At 43.6% G+C, this 17,003-nt stretch overlaps 1 protein-coding gene across 2 annotated transcripts in view; it reads left to right on the plus strand.

The window, feature by feature from the left end:
- LOC121002805 (patched domain-containing protein 3-like) overlaps nucleotides 1-16,735 on the plus strand; it is an 89,395-nt gene extending 72,660 nt beyond the window's left edge. For both annotated transcript variants that reach the window (XM_040434357.1, XM_040434356.1), the window contains exons 4-5: nucleotides 10,010-10,155; nucleotides 14,733-16,735. In XM_040434357.1, the coding sequence (XP_040290291.1) occupies nucleotides 10,010-10,155; nucleotides 14,733-16,399 (1,813 nt within the window). In that variant the 3' untranslated portion in view covers nucleotides 16,400-16,735. The remainder of the gene's footprint in view (nucleotides 1-10,009; nucleotides 10,156-14,732) is intronic.
- The last annotated feature ends 268 nt before the right edge of the window (nucleotides 16,736-17,003 follow it).

Raw genomic sequence — 17,003 nt, forward strand, 5'->3', positions numbered from 1 at the left:
ATCCACTACTCTCTCAGTAAAGTAATACTTCCTGATATTACTTTTAAACCTTTGCCCCTCTAATTTAAAACGATGTCCTCTTGTAGCAGTTTTTCTTCTTTTAAATATTCTCTCCTCTTTTACCTTGTTGATTCCCTTTATGTATTTAAAAGTTTCTATCATATCCCCTCTGTCTCGTCTTTCTTCAAGCTATACATGTTAAGGTCCTTTAATCTTTCCTGGTAAGTTTTATCCTGCAATCCATGTACCAGTTTAGTAGCTCTTCTCTGAACTCTCTCCAAAGTATCAATATCCTTCTGGAGATATGGTCTCCAGTACTGAGCACAATACTCCAAATGAGGTCTCACTAGTGCTCTGTAGAGCGGCATGAGCACCTCCCTCTTTCTACTGGTAATTCCTCTCCCTATACACCCAAGCATTCTGCTAGCATTTCCTGCTGCTCTATGGCTACTTAACATACCACTCATATCTGATAGCACAGTAAATTGCACGGCGTACGCGCAGTGCCCCAAATTGGAAGTAAGAGGACCGACCAAGCATCTTTTTCCATCTCCCGGTTCCTAAAATCTATTCCATACACTGGCCCCTGATAGGGGATGTAACAGGGATTAAACTGATAGGAATAGTACTACTTAACATACCACTCATATTGGGATTGCATAGTACATTGCACGGCGCACGCGCTGTGCCCCAAATTGGAAGTAAGAGGACCAACCAAGCATCTTTTTCCATCTCCCGGTTCCTAAAATCTATTCCATACACGTCCCCTGATAGAGGACGTAACAGGGATTAAACTGATAGGAATAGTACTACTTAACATACCACTCATATCTGGTAGCACAGTAAATTGCATGGCGCACGCGCAGTGCCCCAAATTGACCAAGCATCTTTTTCCATCTTTCGGTTCCTAAAATCTATTCCATACACCACACCGGCCCCTGATAGGGGACAAAACAGAGATTAAACTGGTAAGAACTGATTTTTTTATTTTTTATTTTTTGGCCGCGTTACTGAACGCTCATGCACAATGGCTGTAGGCTCATGCGTCCTTTTGCCGAGATGACAAACCTGGTCAGTCAAACCCAAGGCAACATCATCGACCTCATCCCATATGTGTTTTTTCTGGAGCGTGCCCTGCGAAGAGTGCTGGATCAGGCCGTAGATGAGCAAGAAGAGGAAGAGTTGTGGTCACCATCACCACCAGAAGCAGCCTTGTCGTCGTCGATTGCTGGAACTGCGGCAACGCAGAGAGAGGAGTCTGAAGAAGAGGAGTCAGAGGAGGAAGGTGGCTTTTAGGAGGTGGAAGACCAACCACAGCAGGCGTCCCAGGGGGCTTGTTGTCACCTTTCGGGGACATTGGTATTGTACGTGGCTGGGTGGAGGAAGAGACCTTCAATGACGTCAGTGAGGACAAGGAATGGGACATGGCTAGCTTGTGCAAATGGGGAGTTTGCGGTTGTGCAAATGGACTGTTTGCGGTTGTTTGCGGTGCGTTAAACTGGGAGTTTGGTCTGTCAGAGTTTGGTCTGTCACTGTGAAGCAGGCGTAACCCCTACACTACCTGATCGATACAACATCATACCTGATGTTTTAAAGCACGTTATTCCAAACTATTCAGGAATGTTAGGTGATTTATGCCCTTTATGGATTAAAACCCGACTGCGTTAACTACGTAATGCCACAGTCCAGGTGTTAGTCCCCTTGAAACAACTTTTCCATCACTATTGTGGCCAGAAAGAGTCCCTGTAGGTTTTAAAATTCGCCTGCCTATTGAAGTCTATGGCCGTTCGCCCGGTTCGCCCGTTCGCGAACATTTGCGGAAATTCCCATTCGCCGTTCGCGAAGGAAAATTTTATGTTCGCGACATCTCTATTGCTAAGGCCAAAAAAAAAACAGGAGTGGATCCAAAACAGAAAAGACACGTGATGGGAAAGTGTGCATGTCTTCTGTGTTTTGTATCCACTCCTGCTTTTGGCTTCCAAATCATGAGTACATCCTGATACAAAATAGGGACCGTGTGATACAGGCCTTTACGGATGCTTCAAAGACAGAATTCATTGTGTTTCTCATTTTTCCATCCTTCTGACAGATCTCAACAAGGCCAAACAGGGACAATGTGGCCTTGTCATAGAGTGGGGAGAGTGGCAACAGCATGAGGCGTCAACACAGTGTCCCAGTCACAGAGTGGTGAGGGTGGCAACAGCATGAGGAGTCAACATAATGGTCCAGTCACAGAGTGGTGAAGGGGCGACAGCATGAGGAGTCAACACAGTGGCCCAGTCACAGAGTGGTGAGGGTGGCAACAGCATGAGGAGTCAAGACAGTGGCCCAGTCACAGAGTGGTGAGGATGGCAACAGCATGAGAAGTCAACACAGTGGCCCAGTGACAGAGGGGGGAGGTGGCAAAAGCATGAGGAGTCAACACAGTGGCCAGTCACCAGAGTGGCGAAGTGGCAACAGCATGAGGAGTCAACACAGTGGCCTAGTCACAGAGTGGTGAGGGTGGCAACATCATGAGGAGTCAACACAGTGGCCCAGTCACAGAGTGGTGAGGGTGGCAACAGCAGGAGTCGTCAACACAATGGCCCAGTCACAGATTGGTGAGGGTGGCAACAGCATGAGGAATCAACACAGTGGCCCAAGTCACAGAGTGGGGAGGTGGGGAGGGGGCAAAAGCAGTGGTAGTAACAGCACAAGATAGTGGGTGGCAATAGGAGCAAATGGAAGCAGGTGTGCAGCATCAGGCAGTTGGTAGCAACCAAATAGTGGCTGAAGCAGGTGGCCAGAAGAAACGGGTATCTTTTGACAAAGTTTGGGTGTGGCGCCCAGAATGATCTAGTCTGATCCATCAGGCACTGGCGTGTGGAACTCCTGGCTGCTCCTTGCCTGATTCATCTTTCCAAAGGTCAGTCTCTCCACATTTTGGGTGGAAAGGCAAGTTCTCCTTGGAGTAACTATGCCCCCAGCGGCACTAAACACCTGCTCTAATGCCACACCACTGGGCAGGCAGGAAAGCTTGTCTAGGGAAAACTCGGCCAGTTGCGGCCACAAATCAAGTGTGGCTGCCCAGTAGTCCAGGGAATATTTGATGTGGGATGGCAGGGTGCAGTACAAGTATGCCACCACCTGCTGGTTCAGGTTCTGCTCCATGTCTGGCTGCTGCTGGTGAATGGTTTCTTCACTAGGTGGGTGAAGAAAAGTGCTCATAAGAGACTCTAGACTTAAGTTGCTGCTGATGGAGCTGCTCCTGCCCCCCACCCCCATCCAGGAGCCATGGCAGTGGAATGTGAGCATAGAGCCCCCCCCCGTTCAGACCTTCGTGAGGATGGGCGATGGCGCACATAGGCAGAGGCCAACTGACTACATAGGATGTCGCAAAAATATTTCGGTTTATCCTCCCTCTCAGCGGGTGTAAAAAAGGCCCTCATTTTGGACCGGTAGTGAGGGTCTAACATGGTGGATAGCCAGTAGTCATCCCTCTGCCGAATTGTGACAATTTGGCTGTCACTACACAAGCAACCGAGCATGCATCAGGCCATTTGCGCAAGGGACTCGGAGGGAATCCCTGCCTCCAACTCCATTGCATAATGCCACTGTGTCTCTGGGTCCCTCTGCCTAGTCCTTTCTCATCGCCCTCTAGCTCCTCCTGTTCCTATACTCCTGTCACTTGTGCAAAAAAAACACCCATTTTCTGTATACATTGCTTGTGGCTGAATGTCCTCCTCCTCCACCAGTTCAGCCTCACAGGGCTCAGGTGGCCATGAGATGTAGTGCCACGTCTCCTGTCCCCTGGCCAGCCAGATTTAGCAGCATCTGTTCCAGGACATGAAGCAGTGGAATAACGTTGTTCATCCCCCCAGGCCTGGCAACTGACAAATAAAGTAGCCTCCTCAAAGGGACTGAGCAAACAGCAGGTGTCAAGCATTAAGCTGCAACCTGGCTAACGTCAGAGTTACACAGGGGAGTGCTCCTGTCCCGCCTGCATCAAGAAATCGTTTATGGCCTTCCTTTGCTCACATAGTCGGTCCAAACATGTGGAGGGTGGAGTTCCAATGATGGAAAAGTCACATATCAGACGATGAGTTTCCTGGCCATTTTCAGGATGTCTTGCAGCTAGGTGGAAGAATTCAGGATCCGCTTTACAACCAGAATGAACACATGTGCCATGCAGGGCGCATGGCTCAGCCCTCCTTGATGCAGCGCCGGCACATTGTTCTTCCTATTGTCGGTGACCGTGGTTCCAATTTTCAGTTGGCGAGGAAACAGCCAGGATTTGTTTTCTTGATGGCGGACGCGGAGCAGTTCCTCCCCTGTGTTACTCCGTTCGCCCATGCAAACTAGGTGCAGAACAGCGTGACACCGCCGTGCCCTGCACATGTGGCATGCTGGAGGAGCACTCAAAATTGTGCCTGCAGTGGAGGCTGAGGACAAGGTAAAGGATGAGGAGGCAGTGGAGAACATTGGCACAGGACCCACAGCTTTGAGAATGAGGAGGCGTCAGTGCGGTCACCTGGCCAAGTTGCTGGTGTGGCTGGGCTGGAACCACATTTACCCAGTTTGCCATAAAGGACATATATTGTCCTTGACCGTAGTTACAGCTCCACATGTCGGCCTGCTGTGAACTTTAGCAGACCCGATAGGATCAAGGACTGGCCCACCTTCTTTTCAACATACGTGTGCAGGGCTGGTACAACCTTTTTAGAGAAGTAATGACGGCTTTGGACTCTTCACCTTGGGTCAGCACAAGCCGTCAGTTTCTTGTGAAAGGTGAAGAGTCAACCACATGGAAAGGAAGGGACTGTAGTACCAGCAACTTGGCCAGGAGCATGTGCAGCTTCTGCACCGTTGGATGAGTGCACGCATACTCTTGTCTTTTTGCAATCGCCTCTGTAATCGATTGCTGACAAAATGCTTTGCAAGGAAGAGGAGGAGCAGGAGCCTCAGGACCAGTAGATAATGTGAAGGAAACACAGCTCCCTTCTGCTGAGGTGGTGAAGGCTTGACTGCTGAAAAAGGGGTGCGGGCCACTGGGTGATACAGCGGTTGCTAAGTACTTACATATATGAAATAAATATATACCCAAAACTGGTTGTATCATACAACACTTTCCAAACCCAATAACAGAAGCAGGTATTACGGGAATTACTGATTGTTTCAAAGAATGCAAACAACCTCAAATGTGTAGTAATAGATCACTTGTAGTACCACCCCAATTAGTGCAGCAAGGTGTGATAGAATAGCTCCTACGGGATATTCCCAGCTTGTAACTTTTCTATTGGATCCCTGATCTCTCCCTACTGTGTGGATAATGCCTCCCTATCCTTTCCCTACAGTATTATATTCCCTGACTGCTCCAATAGTTTTTAATGATATTAGTATTTTCATAATCACTGTCCCTAGTGCCTGTAACCTCTCTCCCTGCACAAAGTTCACTGTAAAATGGCGGAGATGTGAGATAGAGAAACAGCTCTTCTTGTCTGAACACTGTGTAGATTAAATTAAATGATCTGGACTGACATTCTGCTGTTTGGCTACAAGATGCCGCTGTTTCCTAAACACAGCTAAAAGACTGCTCATATTTCCATATTCATGAGAGGTGGGGTTTTCAGAGCCAGTGGAAGAAAGAAGGAGGCAGCCATCTTAGAAGAAACAGAGACTGAGGAACTGTGTGTGTGAGCAGAGAATCTGACGGCATCAAGGTGTGAGAGCATCTCTCAGTGACCAGAGCTGCAGCTAAGTGAAGCTGATCATGTCCAAGACCCTGATCCAGTCCAGAGGAAGGAAGATTGCTTCCAGGAACGCTGATGAGAGCTAAGGAGCAAAGCTACATACCCTGCGGGACCACATGCTTGTTGGAGAGGCATTTGTTCTGTTCAGAGTCACCAGAGGATGCAGAGCAGACCCGGGTGGGTAAGATCCTGCACGCACCTCATTACAGTGTTGATGCCTAGAGACTGAGACCAGGCCTGTAGTTAGTTAGTTAGGATCTCTGTTTGTGTCAGGCCACAAGTGTTGCTACTGTTCATTACAATGACTCATAACTTAAAATGACATTTCACATTGGAGAGCTGATAAACCTCCCACAAACTCAAGCCAGGCTGGCGTTTTGCTCGGGAAAAAATACTCAGGCACGTGCTACAGGACCAGTTATAGGAGGGGGGATAATGTACAGCACTATAACATTGTAAGCTGTTATGGTGCACTGCAGGCTAGCCTGTACCACGCACCCAAACAATTGTTCGTGTTTTTTTAGGGTAATAACAGCTAAGGTGTGGCAGTTTAGTTGTGCCCGCTAGTAGGTAAATTACCACATTATCCTCCTGCATCCATCGGAGGGCGCCGTGCTGTGCAGCACAAGGGTCTCAGCCTTCAGGCTGAGTATATGTAAATTTATTTTATGATCCAAGCATTTGTGGTTGTGTTCATTACCACGTTTTAGTAAAATTCTGTTTTGGCAAAAGCTGGTGGTGGAGTTGTTTTCCTCGCTCGGTACACAAGACCGGGCATGAGGAGGCTTTTTATAGGGCTGTGACATTACAGGGGCTGGATATCTGCTGATTGGTTGTCTGCATGTCATTAGGGGTGCTCCCTCGTTCCCAGGCTTTTTACTTTCACTTTGTAACATGTGCAGCAGCCATTTTAGAAAAAATTCGACTTCGGGACAAATCAAATTTTTCCAGAAATTTGGTTTAAATCCCACTTCGTCAACTTCGATTCGCTCATCTCTAATTATAGCCATATTGGCATATTCTAGCAACAGTCACATAAGGCATATGAGAATTTCTCCAATTCAATTGGACATTGATTCTGCAGTGGCAAACACTGCAGAAAAATCAGCAACAAAATCTGAAAGATTCTCATACAGGAAATCAGCAACACAACAACATGTAAATTGCACAAAAGAGCAGAACTCGGGGATAGACAGTTTTCATGGGGAAGTCTTAATGTTGCAGAACTCGGCCACATGTGAGTGGCCAAAGGACTTTTCCAGCGGAATGTTTGGGTGGGTTGCCAGCACCAAAGCCTGCCACACCTACCTGCAGCTGTGCCCTTTCTGTCTCCCATACATCTCAATGGAAGGTGGTGCTGAGAATTGCAGAGCTGCAGCCTATAGCCATGGGCGCGCTAATAATGGAACTGTTTATCAAGGTGGTATTGCCACAGCAGCAGGGCCAACAGTAAAACATAGCAACAGTTACTGTAAAAGATATGGCATTCTTTGTAAAAAAAAAAAAAGTACAATGAAGATTTCCAGCCCTCTTACAGAAACACCCTATTGACACCCAGTTGTCAATTTATTCCTACATTTCCAGGATCAATACAGTAATGTTACATTGCAGAGCGCTAAGAAAATATGTTCCAGAATTGTTATTTCATGAGTAACATAATTAATTGTAGGAGAGCCAATAGATCTTCCAAATAAAAGATTAAAGAGGACCTTTTACCGATCCTGACATTGTGAACTAAGTATCATGACATATACAGCGGCGCCCAGGGATCTCACTGCACTTACTATTATCCCTGGGCGCTGCTCCGTTCTCCCGTTATGTCCTCCAGTATGTTCGGGGACTTGGTTATAGTAGGCGGAGACTTAGGGGACTTGGTTATAGTAGGCGGAGTCTGCTATAGCACTGGCCAATCGCAGCACAGAGCTCACAGCCTGGGAGTTTTTTTTTCTCCCAGGCTGTGAGCTCTGCGATGCGATTGGCCAGCGCTACAGCGGACTCCGCCTACTATAACCAAGTCCCCTAAGTCTCCGCCTACTATAACCAAGTCCCCGAACATACTGGGAGAACGGAGCGGCGCCCAGGGATAATAGTAAGTGCAGGGAGATCCCTGGGGGCCGCTCTATATGTCATGATACTTAGTTCACAATGTCAGGATCGGTGAAAGGTCCTCTTTAAGGGGAAGATTTATCAAAACTGGTGTAAATTAAAACTAACTTAGTTGCCCATAGCAACCAATCAGATTCCACCTTTCATTTTCTAAAGGAGATCTGAAAAATGAAAGGTGGAATCAGCATCTTTGAAATAATAAATCAAGGGGAAAATGCATATTCTGTTACACTATTAGGCAAGATTAATGTAAATCCACAGTATATATCAATAGGCCCAACATTGTTTTGCTCTAATATACCGTAAAGCGAATCTGTCACCAATTACCTCCCTATCGGACTGTTTGCATAGACACATACCGTAGGTATATTTCACTTGACTTTTCTTTTGTGGATCTGAGGTTTCAGATATTAAGAAAAAGCATTATAACTCCTGAACAGAGCCTCAGATCAACAAAGAAAAACAGCTATTTAATCAGGTGAACCACAGCTATGTGTCTATGCAAACAGTTGGAAAGGGAGGTCACTACTGACAGGAGATTTACAAGAAGTGCTACAGAGCAGGGGGCTAGATGAAATAAAATAAAAAAGTCACATACAGTTTATTGTTTTCATAACCGCTGCAGCCAGTCACTAAAACAGCAGGCACCAACTAGCCATAGCACTTGCTCCGCTCCAGAGCAGGCACCATCTTTAAAGACCAAACATCTACAAGTACACAGTGGTTGATGTATGAAGGGGGTTAAGGATAGATACTGCTTCTCCTTTTTCTTTTTCTTCAGTAACTGCATTAACCCCTTTGACGACCAGTGGACATCATCACTTTAAATATGGTGCCCGGCCCCCGAGGACAGCATGCACCATAGCAGTCGGGTTACCGCTGTTCCTCATACAGCAGAGGCCTAGGCCTAATGTCTTGATTGTCAATAACGTAGTTCATAGACATTTAACCCCTTAGATGCGACGTTGTAAAAAAAAACAAAGGGTACATTATTAAGGCCTTGCACAGTGGGTGGATCACCAAAGTTATGTAGTGGCGCCAGCCTCTACATAACTTTGGCTTATCCGCTGCTGATTCTACATGTAGGACAACTTCTTAAAAGCTTCCTAAAACAAACATAGAAAATGACAGCATGCCGGCCCATCCCCTTCCATGCCCACATCACGCCCCCTTTTTTAGACCTTGGCTTGAACACGGAAGAAGTCACAGATTCTGCCACAACATGGCATGTGACAGAATCTGCCCCCTTATACGGCCATGTGAACAGAAAAATAAAAAAAGTTTTGGCTCTGGGAAGGCAAGGAGAAGAAAAAATGCAAAAGTGGAAAATCACCCAAGCCTCTAAGGGGTGAGCTGCCCCTTCAATGTTAAAAGAGCAACAATCATTTTGAAATCACTTATAAATCTGTTCCAAGCAAAAACTATAACAATTCTATAGAGTACAAATGTTTTTAAAAACTCAGGTCGAAGTTGTATTCTATAGACTTGATTTGCTCATCTCTAATCACATGGATACAATTATGGAATTTAAAGGTGTTTTTCCAAGCGGAATACGTAATCAGTATCTAATTGGTGGGGATCCAACACCTGGGACTCCCACCAACCAGGTGTTTGAGGCAGCAGCACTCACAGTAGCACTGCTGCCTTCTCCAGCTTTTCCTAGGCCGTGTGATGTCATGTTCATCGTTCACATGGCCTAGGCGTCGCTCAGCCCCACTGAGGTGAAAAGGGCTGTGCTGTGATACCAAGCACAGCCGCTATACAATGTACGGAACTGTGCTTGGTTAGGTCACGCTGCTACTGTGAGCACCGATGCCTTCTCAAAGAATTGACCAGCGAGGTGCCGGGTGTCGGACCCCAACGGTCAGATAATAATGACCTATCCAGAGGTTAGGCCATTAATAAAAGACACTTGGAAAAACACTTTAATGCTTTATAAACCCCTTTAATACTTAAGGCTGCCCCTAGATAATCAGTTTTTTCAGATGAGAAGTAGAATCTGACCTTTATGTTTTCTCTCTCTTTGTGATCCACACCTGGTTTTAGCTTCAAAACTGCATCTTCTGAAAACCTGATTAACATCTGACCATGTATGGGCAGCCTTAATAGCACACAGCTTAGTTGCTTGTTTTCACCTTTTAAATATCTAAATTTCTGATTTCATTTACTTGCAGGCTTGATTCTGTGAGGAACAAAACTTGGGTGGCTGGGTTTGGAGTCATTTCATCTGGATTGGCAGTTCTGTCTAGTTTTGGCCTGCTGTTGCTATGTGGAGTGCCCTTTGTCATTACTGTTGCAAATGCTCCATTTCTCATTCTTGGTAAGTTTTTAGATATCTAATATACTTGTGGCTGACTTATTAAGAATGGTGTTTAGTCCACTCCAATTTAATGTTTTCGTTTAAAATGTATTGGCCACACACCATTGCTGATAAAGACAAAGTGACCAGACTATTTTTTGAAACCTGGTCTTTATTTATGAGCGCTGAGCGTTAAATCATGACTAATTTCCAACTTTGAACATACATCTCGATTTTTGTTGGAGGTACTTAAATGACATTCCACTATTTCGATATCTGACAGTAGATAACTGCTCTTCTTACAGATGTAGCAGCGCTAGCGATCACAGTAGAATCGCTTGAGTGCAGAGCGATATCCTGTTTCATTAACTAACGAAGCGCATAAAAAGAGTAGTGAGAAAATTCAGGGTGCAATTTGGGTTTGTAAACAGCAGATGGCGCATGGAACTGCAGTATCATATGGTAGTATTTGTCCCTGCTTTCAGTGTCTTTATAGCATGGCTCCTCCGGGTATCCCTGCTTGTACTGTACACGGCACTATGCCCGATCCTCCTCAGCAACCTTTCTCCACACATCCGTCCACATCTTCCCCAATCCTAATCTGCTTGCCCTTTTTGTAAAATATCACAATATATAGTGTATATGTAGATAGATAGATATACTATTACTTATTTGGCTATATATAGATATACAGTATATCACCATTTGTATTAATGAAAAGTTGTACTGTCCTACTTTACCATAGTAATAGTGTACAACTGTACTACAAAGAACATGAAGTAGGTTCATTCAAGAGCTACAGTTTATACGTATTTTAGTACTGTCTACTACAGTATAATTTTGAAATATTAATATACTATATAAATTAAATATACCACACCATATTATATCCTAAACTTTGATTATTATTTTTTATTTTAATCATGATTTTTTTATTTATCAAATGTATGATAATACCATGAAGTTATTAGAAAGCTTTATGGAAAAAGTTCAAATTACAGTATGTCTCCTGCATCACCAAACACAAAGGAAGGAGGTCACAAATAACCCAACGGGTGGAAGAAAGAAGAAAAAATAGAAAATAGAAAAATTAAAATAAAAGAAATAAAGCTTAAATGAAGACGAAATCATAAACAAGGGCTCTTATTAGGGCCGTTTAACTATTAGTGCCTCTCATAATACCCTATACAGTAAAAAAAAAATTTTGGTCTTGCATTTTTTTTTCCAGGGTAGATATTAACTCTTTCATCCCTTTTCTTCCATCACTGCTCCAGCTGCTCAGGGGCTGAAGTGGTGATGGAGAAGGAGGCAATGATTCACATGGAGCGCTGAGCGGCAACTATAAAGTGCTACTCAGCGCACCAGCTCCAGGCTCGCTCTCTGAAGACAAAAATAAAAATCTAATTTTACTGTATAGCGTATTATGAGAGGATCTTTCTTGAATAGTTAAGTGGCCATAATAAGAGCCCTTGTTTATGATTTCATCTTCATTTAAGCTTTCTTTCTTCTCCAGTTTTCTTCTATTTTTTCTCTTTCTTCCAAGAGTAAGAGGCAGGGTCACACACTATGAATACAGTACTCATTCATGGTCACACACCATGAATGAGTACAGTACAGAGATTGTTAAGCTTCATTACGTACTTTAGGGTAACACTGTCATCTACTGGCCTTGTTGTATATTGCTGTTACAGTTGTTGTTTCGTTCGGAGTGAAAGAGAAGTTGCGATTTGTTAGTAACGCTATGCAAAAACAGTGATTGTTAGCACTGCTACATCTGTATGTGTCTGTTCAGTGCGATAAACAGAGGTGCACCGCCAATGAGGTGAGGTGAGGTGAGGTGATTGCCTCAGGCAGCACCAGGTAGGGGAAAGAGGTAAGCAGTAGAAGTGCCATGGGCAATGAGCACTTCCATTGTGGAAATGCTCATCTCTACATATTCAACTGCCTCACTGTTTTCAGGACAGCAATACAGCTGAATGCTGCGACGGGGCACGGGAACGATGTCTCCCTGGCCCACCGTTTCCTCTAATAGGCTTTAGTCCTAGTTTCTGTAGATTATCAGAGGCCAGTTTCATCATTATCGCGCTGCTTGAGCCAGGCTGCATATAGCTCAGAGCAGACTACAAGAGGTATGTGTTTTGAACTGCATCACTGACAGAAGAATGGAGGTAAGTATTTGAGTTTATTATTTTTATTTGGCAGCATAGTGTTGGGCCATAATAGGGTGGGGGGGTCATTATTTTGTAACTGGAGAAAGCACTATGGGGACACTGCGGCTATAAAAAGGAGCATTTTTTTTTTACTGGCACACATTATAACGGGGCCACTATGGGGACATTCATTGTACTGGGGGCACTAAAATTAGGTAGTTTTTTTTGTTTTGACGCATGTTATAAGGGAATATTTATACTGGCACATATGGGGGCATTTTTTCAGCTTAGCGAAAATTGTAAGAGAACATTTTTGTACTGGCACACATTATAAGGGAGGATTTTTGTACTGGCACACATTCTAAGGTGGCCACTATGGGGAAATCTGTTGTACATGGGGAACTAAAAGTTTTTTTTTGTACTTGAACACATCATATGGGAGTATTTTTGGGATTGGGACACATAAGAGGGTATTTTTGTGCTGCCACACATTATAAGGGAGGCACACATTGCAAGGGTGATTATTGTACTGGCACACATTGCAAGGAGGATTATTTTATGGGTAAAGATTATACACATCATACATTTCTTGTACTGGCACACATTATAAGGGGGTACTATTTGTACAGGCACACATTATAAGGGGAATTATTACTACTGCGGGCACTATGGGAGCATTATTACTTCTGGTGGCAAAATGAGGGACATTATTACTATTGGGTGCACTGTTACCACATAGTGCACTCTGGCAGAGAATTATTATTATTGATGGGTGCTAGTAATTATTGAAGGGGAACTATCTGTGTGGCAATAGTATTTTCAAGGGGATTATCTGTTTCTGCAGTATAGTATTGGGAAGCACAGTGGGAACAGTATTAAAGGTGTCAGGATGAGGTATACAGAAGTTGGGGAGGAAGATGGAAAAGTAGTTTTCAATTTCTGCATAGACAAGACATGGCTAAAAGAAATCATTATGGTGGTCTGGTCTGAATGGAGAAGATAAAGAGAACGTCTACATCAGAGGACACATCAATGAATATAAGAGGTATGTGGCACTGTATTACCTTGTATGGAATATTAGGAATGTTAGTATGCTGGATGCAAATGCACAGAGTGCACACTATAACCAGCCACAAAAGAGCAGAAAACATGAACATTTAAAGGAAGGCTAGCCAATCAAAAAGTATTTACTAGTTATTATGATTGTTGATAACATTATTGATGGCAGCATATCCCTTGTTTCCACAGGGGGATTTGAGGATGAAAAGTATTTTTAAGCCAGCAAAAACAGATCAGATCTGCCAACTTTATGTCTATAGACCTATCTAAAGTGGTCTTCTAATCTAGCCATTGCAATACCACATACATTAACAATAGAAAAATCCCAAACGAATATGGTTAAACGAAATGTTTCCTTAACCCTTTTTACCCCAGAGGTTTTTTCATTTTTGCGTTTTCGTTTTGTGCTCCCTGTACTCCCAGAGCCATAACTTTTTTATTTTTCCATTCACATAGCCGTAAGAGGGCTTGTTTTTTGCGAAACATGTTGTACTTTTCGTTGCCACCATTTAATTTTGCATATAATGTAGTGGGAAGCAGGAAAAATTGGGGGTGGAATTGGGAAAAAAAAGCAATTCCGACATAGTTTTGCGGGTTTTTAAGACCCTGCTAGTATGGTGCTGGTCGGGAATGGGTTAAGATGCTTTCTAAGCATGTTTTAGTCATATGCTGTGTATCAAGTACTATTGTCACTGGGCGCCAAAGGCGCACTAGGTCTCCCATTAGCCGCAGACCTGCTGCTTAGCTTCGGGAGTGAGTATCTGTGTTTGGCCTCGTTCCCAGGGAAGCTTTGCTAGCTGGGAGGTTGCCTGCTCCTAGGTCTGCTTTGAGCGCCGAGCTGATCACTCGGTGCTCGACTTGTCTGTCTGTCGGTCACGTGTCGGTCATGGTCACTATCCTCCCCCTGTGTGTGTGTGGACGTGACCATTACAACTATACTCTCTTACATAGTCTGTTCCCGTCTCGTATTCTCCCTGGCAGTGGAGCAGTCCGCTGCAATTGGACAGCGTCACAGCCAGGGAGAAGTAGACACCCACTGAGGAGATCTGTGATCTTCTCCTCCCTGTACCGATTGTAGTAATTTACATATTGGGCACCAAAAAAACAAAACAAGGGGTCTATAAGAAAAAAAATAACTCAGCAGATAGTGGACTACTACATAAGGTATTCAGTTTAAAAAAAAACAACCCATAAAAAGTCCTCTTTAAGGTAGCAAATTTAGTAATAAATGTATATACTTCCAGAAAAGGGAACTCGGTATCTGTGAATTCTTTAATTATTGCAAAATCAATTATTGCTTTTTGTTTTAAAAAAAATCATTTTATCTTTGAAAACTTCATTAAATATTTATTAGAAATTTATTATTGCTATTACTATTGGTGCTTCCAGGTGTCGGGGTGGACGACATGTTCATTATGATTTCCAGCTGGCAACAAACTAAAGTAAAAGATAAAGTTGAAGAAAGAATGGCGGAAACGTACTCTGAAGCTGCTGTTTCCATAACAATCACAACACTCACAGATGTTCTAGCTTTCTACATTGGAATTCTGACCTCTTTCCGGTCAGTGCAGTCATTCTGTATATACACTGGGACGGCCATCTTGTTCTGTTTCCTGTATAACGTTACCTGCTTTGGGGCTTTCTTAGCTCTTAATGGTAGAAGAGAGGAGAATAACAGGCACTGGTTTATATGTAAGAAGTTGACAGAAGAAAAAGATGACAATCGTTCATTAGCTTATAACATGTGTTGTGTTGGAGGAGGGTACAGCCAAATCACTGGCAAAGAGATTGACCACCCCATGACTAGTTTTTTTCATAAGTATTATGGCCCATTCCTCACAAACATCTGGACCAAGGTGCTTGTTGGATTTCTATATGCGGGATATCTGGCCAGCAGTATTTATGGGTGTTTTCAGGTTCAGGAAGGGATTGATCTAAGAAATTTAGCTACTGATAGTTCTTATGTTCGTTCCTTCTATGACAATGATGATTTATATTTTTCAGAATATGGTCCTAGAGTTATGGTTGTGGTGACTGAGGAGGTTTCATACTGGGATTCCGATGTCCAGAGTAAAATTGACAGGTGCCTGGAGTCATTTATAGATAACTCCTACGTTAGTGAGTCTTTCTCTGAGTCCTGGTTGAATGCCTACAGAGTGATGGCTAACCAGATGAACTTGAACATTAGTGACAAGAGCAACTTTATCGATCATTTGTCAATATTGTTTATGGGATTTCCAGATTTTAAACAAGACGTGGACATACAGTCAGGAGCTATAAGAGCTTCTCGTTTCTTCATACAGACGGTAAATGTTACTTCAGCAGTGGATGAGAGAGACATGTTAAACCAAGTCAGGGACACAGCAAAGAGCTGTGAGATCCCGCTTCTTGTATATCATCCAGCATTTATATATTTTGACCAATATGCTGTAATCATAGAGAACACCATACAGAATGTTGCTGTTGCTGCAGGCGCCATGCTTGTGATCTCGCTCCTCCTAATTCCAAACCCTCTGTGCTCCTTGTGGGTGACATTCACCATAGCTTCTATCATAGTGGGTGTTACTGGTTTCATGGCTTATTGGGATGTTAACTTAGATTCCATCTCCATGATCAACCTTGTCATCTGCATTGGATTCTCTGTAGACTTTTCTGCTCACATTACATATGCTTATGTCTCCAATCTCAAAACCAAAGTAAATGAAAGGGTGATTGATGCTTTACATTCTCTGGGTTATCCTATAGTACAGGGGGCTGTATCCACCATCTTGGGGGTGATAGCCCTTTCTGCAGCTGAGAGTTACATCTTCCGAACATTTTTTAAGATCATATTTCTTGTTATTGCATTTGGGATGATACATGGACTGGTTTTCCTTCCTGTTTTTTTAACATTGTTTGGCAATTGTATGACACATGACAAGTCTACAAAGATTAAAGCGGATAGAGATAATGAAAGCTCAGACAATAATCTAGGGGAATCACATTTCGGTTGTTATGACAACATAGCAACCACTTTTAAAAAAAAATCACCATATCTTGATCCTGAATGCCCTTAACTTTGTACTCCTGAAATGTATTTGAATATTAAATAACCATACATATCATTGAATTGTTCCTTAAGGCAGACTGCAGGGTCCTCAGAGTCGCATCATTTCATTAAATACCCTTTAGGCAGTGAGATACGTGTAAGGGTATCTTCATAAAGCTTAAAATTCATGCTGTTTTTAGAAGACATACTATCCCAAAACCTTTCTGTGTGCTGCATCCATTTGTTTCCAAGGGCAATATATGGACGCTCATATGGGAGTGGATTTTTTTCATGCAGATTGAAATAAGGGGTGCCATGACATAGGATTGGTGCAAAAACCATGCGGAAACCGCAGCTGGGTAGTCAAGTCACACACAGATATACTCCATTGAATCACATTTTGTATTTTAAAGAGGTTGTCCGGGCTTTTACTATTGATGATCTATCCTCGGGATAGGTCATCAATATCAGATCGGCGATGGTCCGAAACCCGGCACCCCCGCTGTTCAGCTGTATGAGGAGACTGCGTGCACAGTGCGCATGTGCTGTCTCTCTTCTCTCTTCCTGTCTTCCGCTGCTGTCTATGGTCTTTGCCATAGACAGTAGCAGTGGACAGTAAGAGAGAAGGGAGA

Source organism: Bufo bufo, chromosome 5 (genome assembly GCF_905171765.1).
Source record: "Bufo bufo chromosome 5, aBufBuf1.1, whole genome shotgun sequence".
Classification (NCBI taxonomy): domain Eukaryota; kingdom Metazoa; phylum Chordata; class Amphibia; order Anura; family Bufonidae; genus Bufo; species Bufo bufo.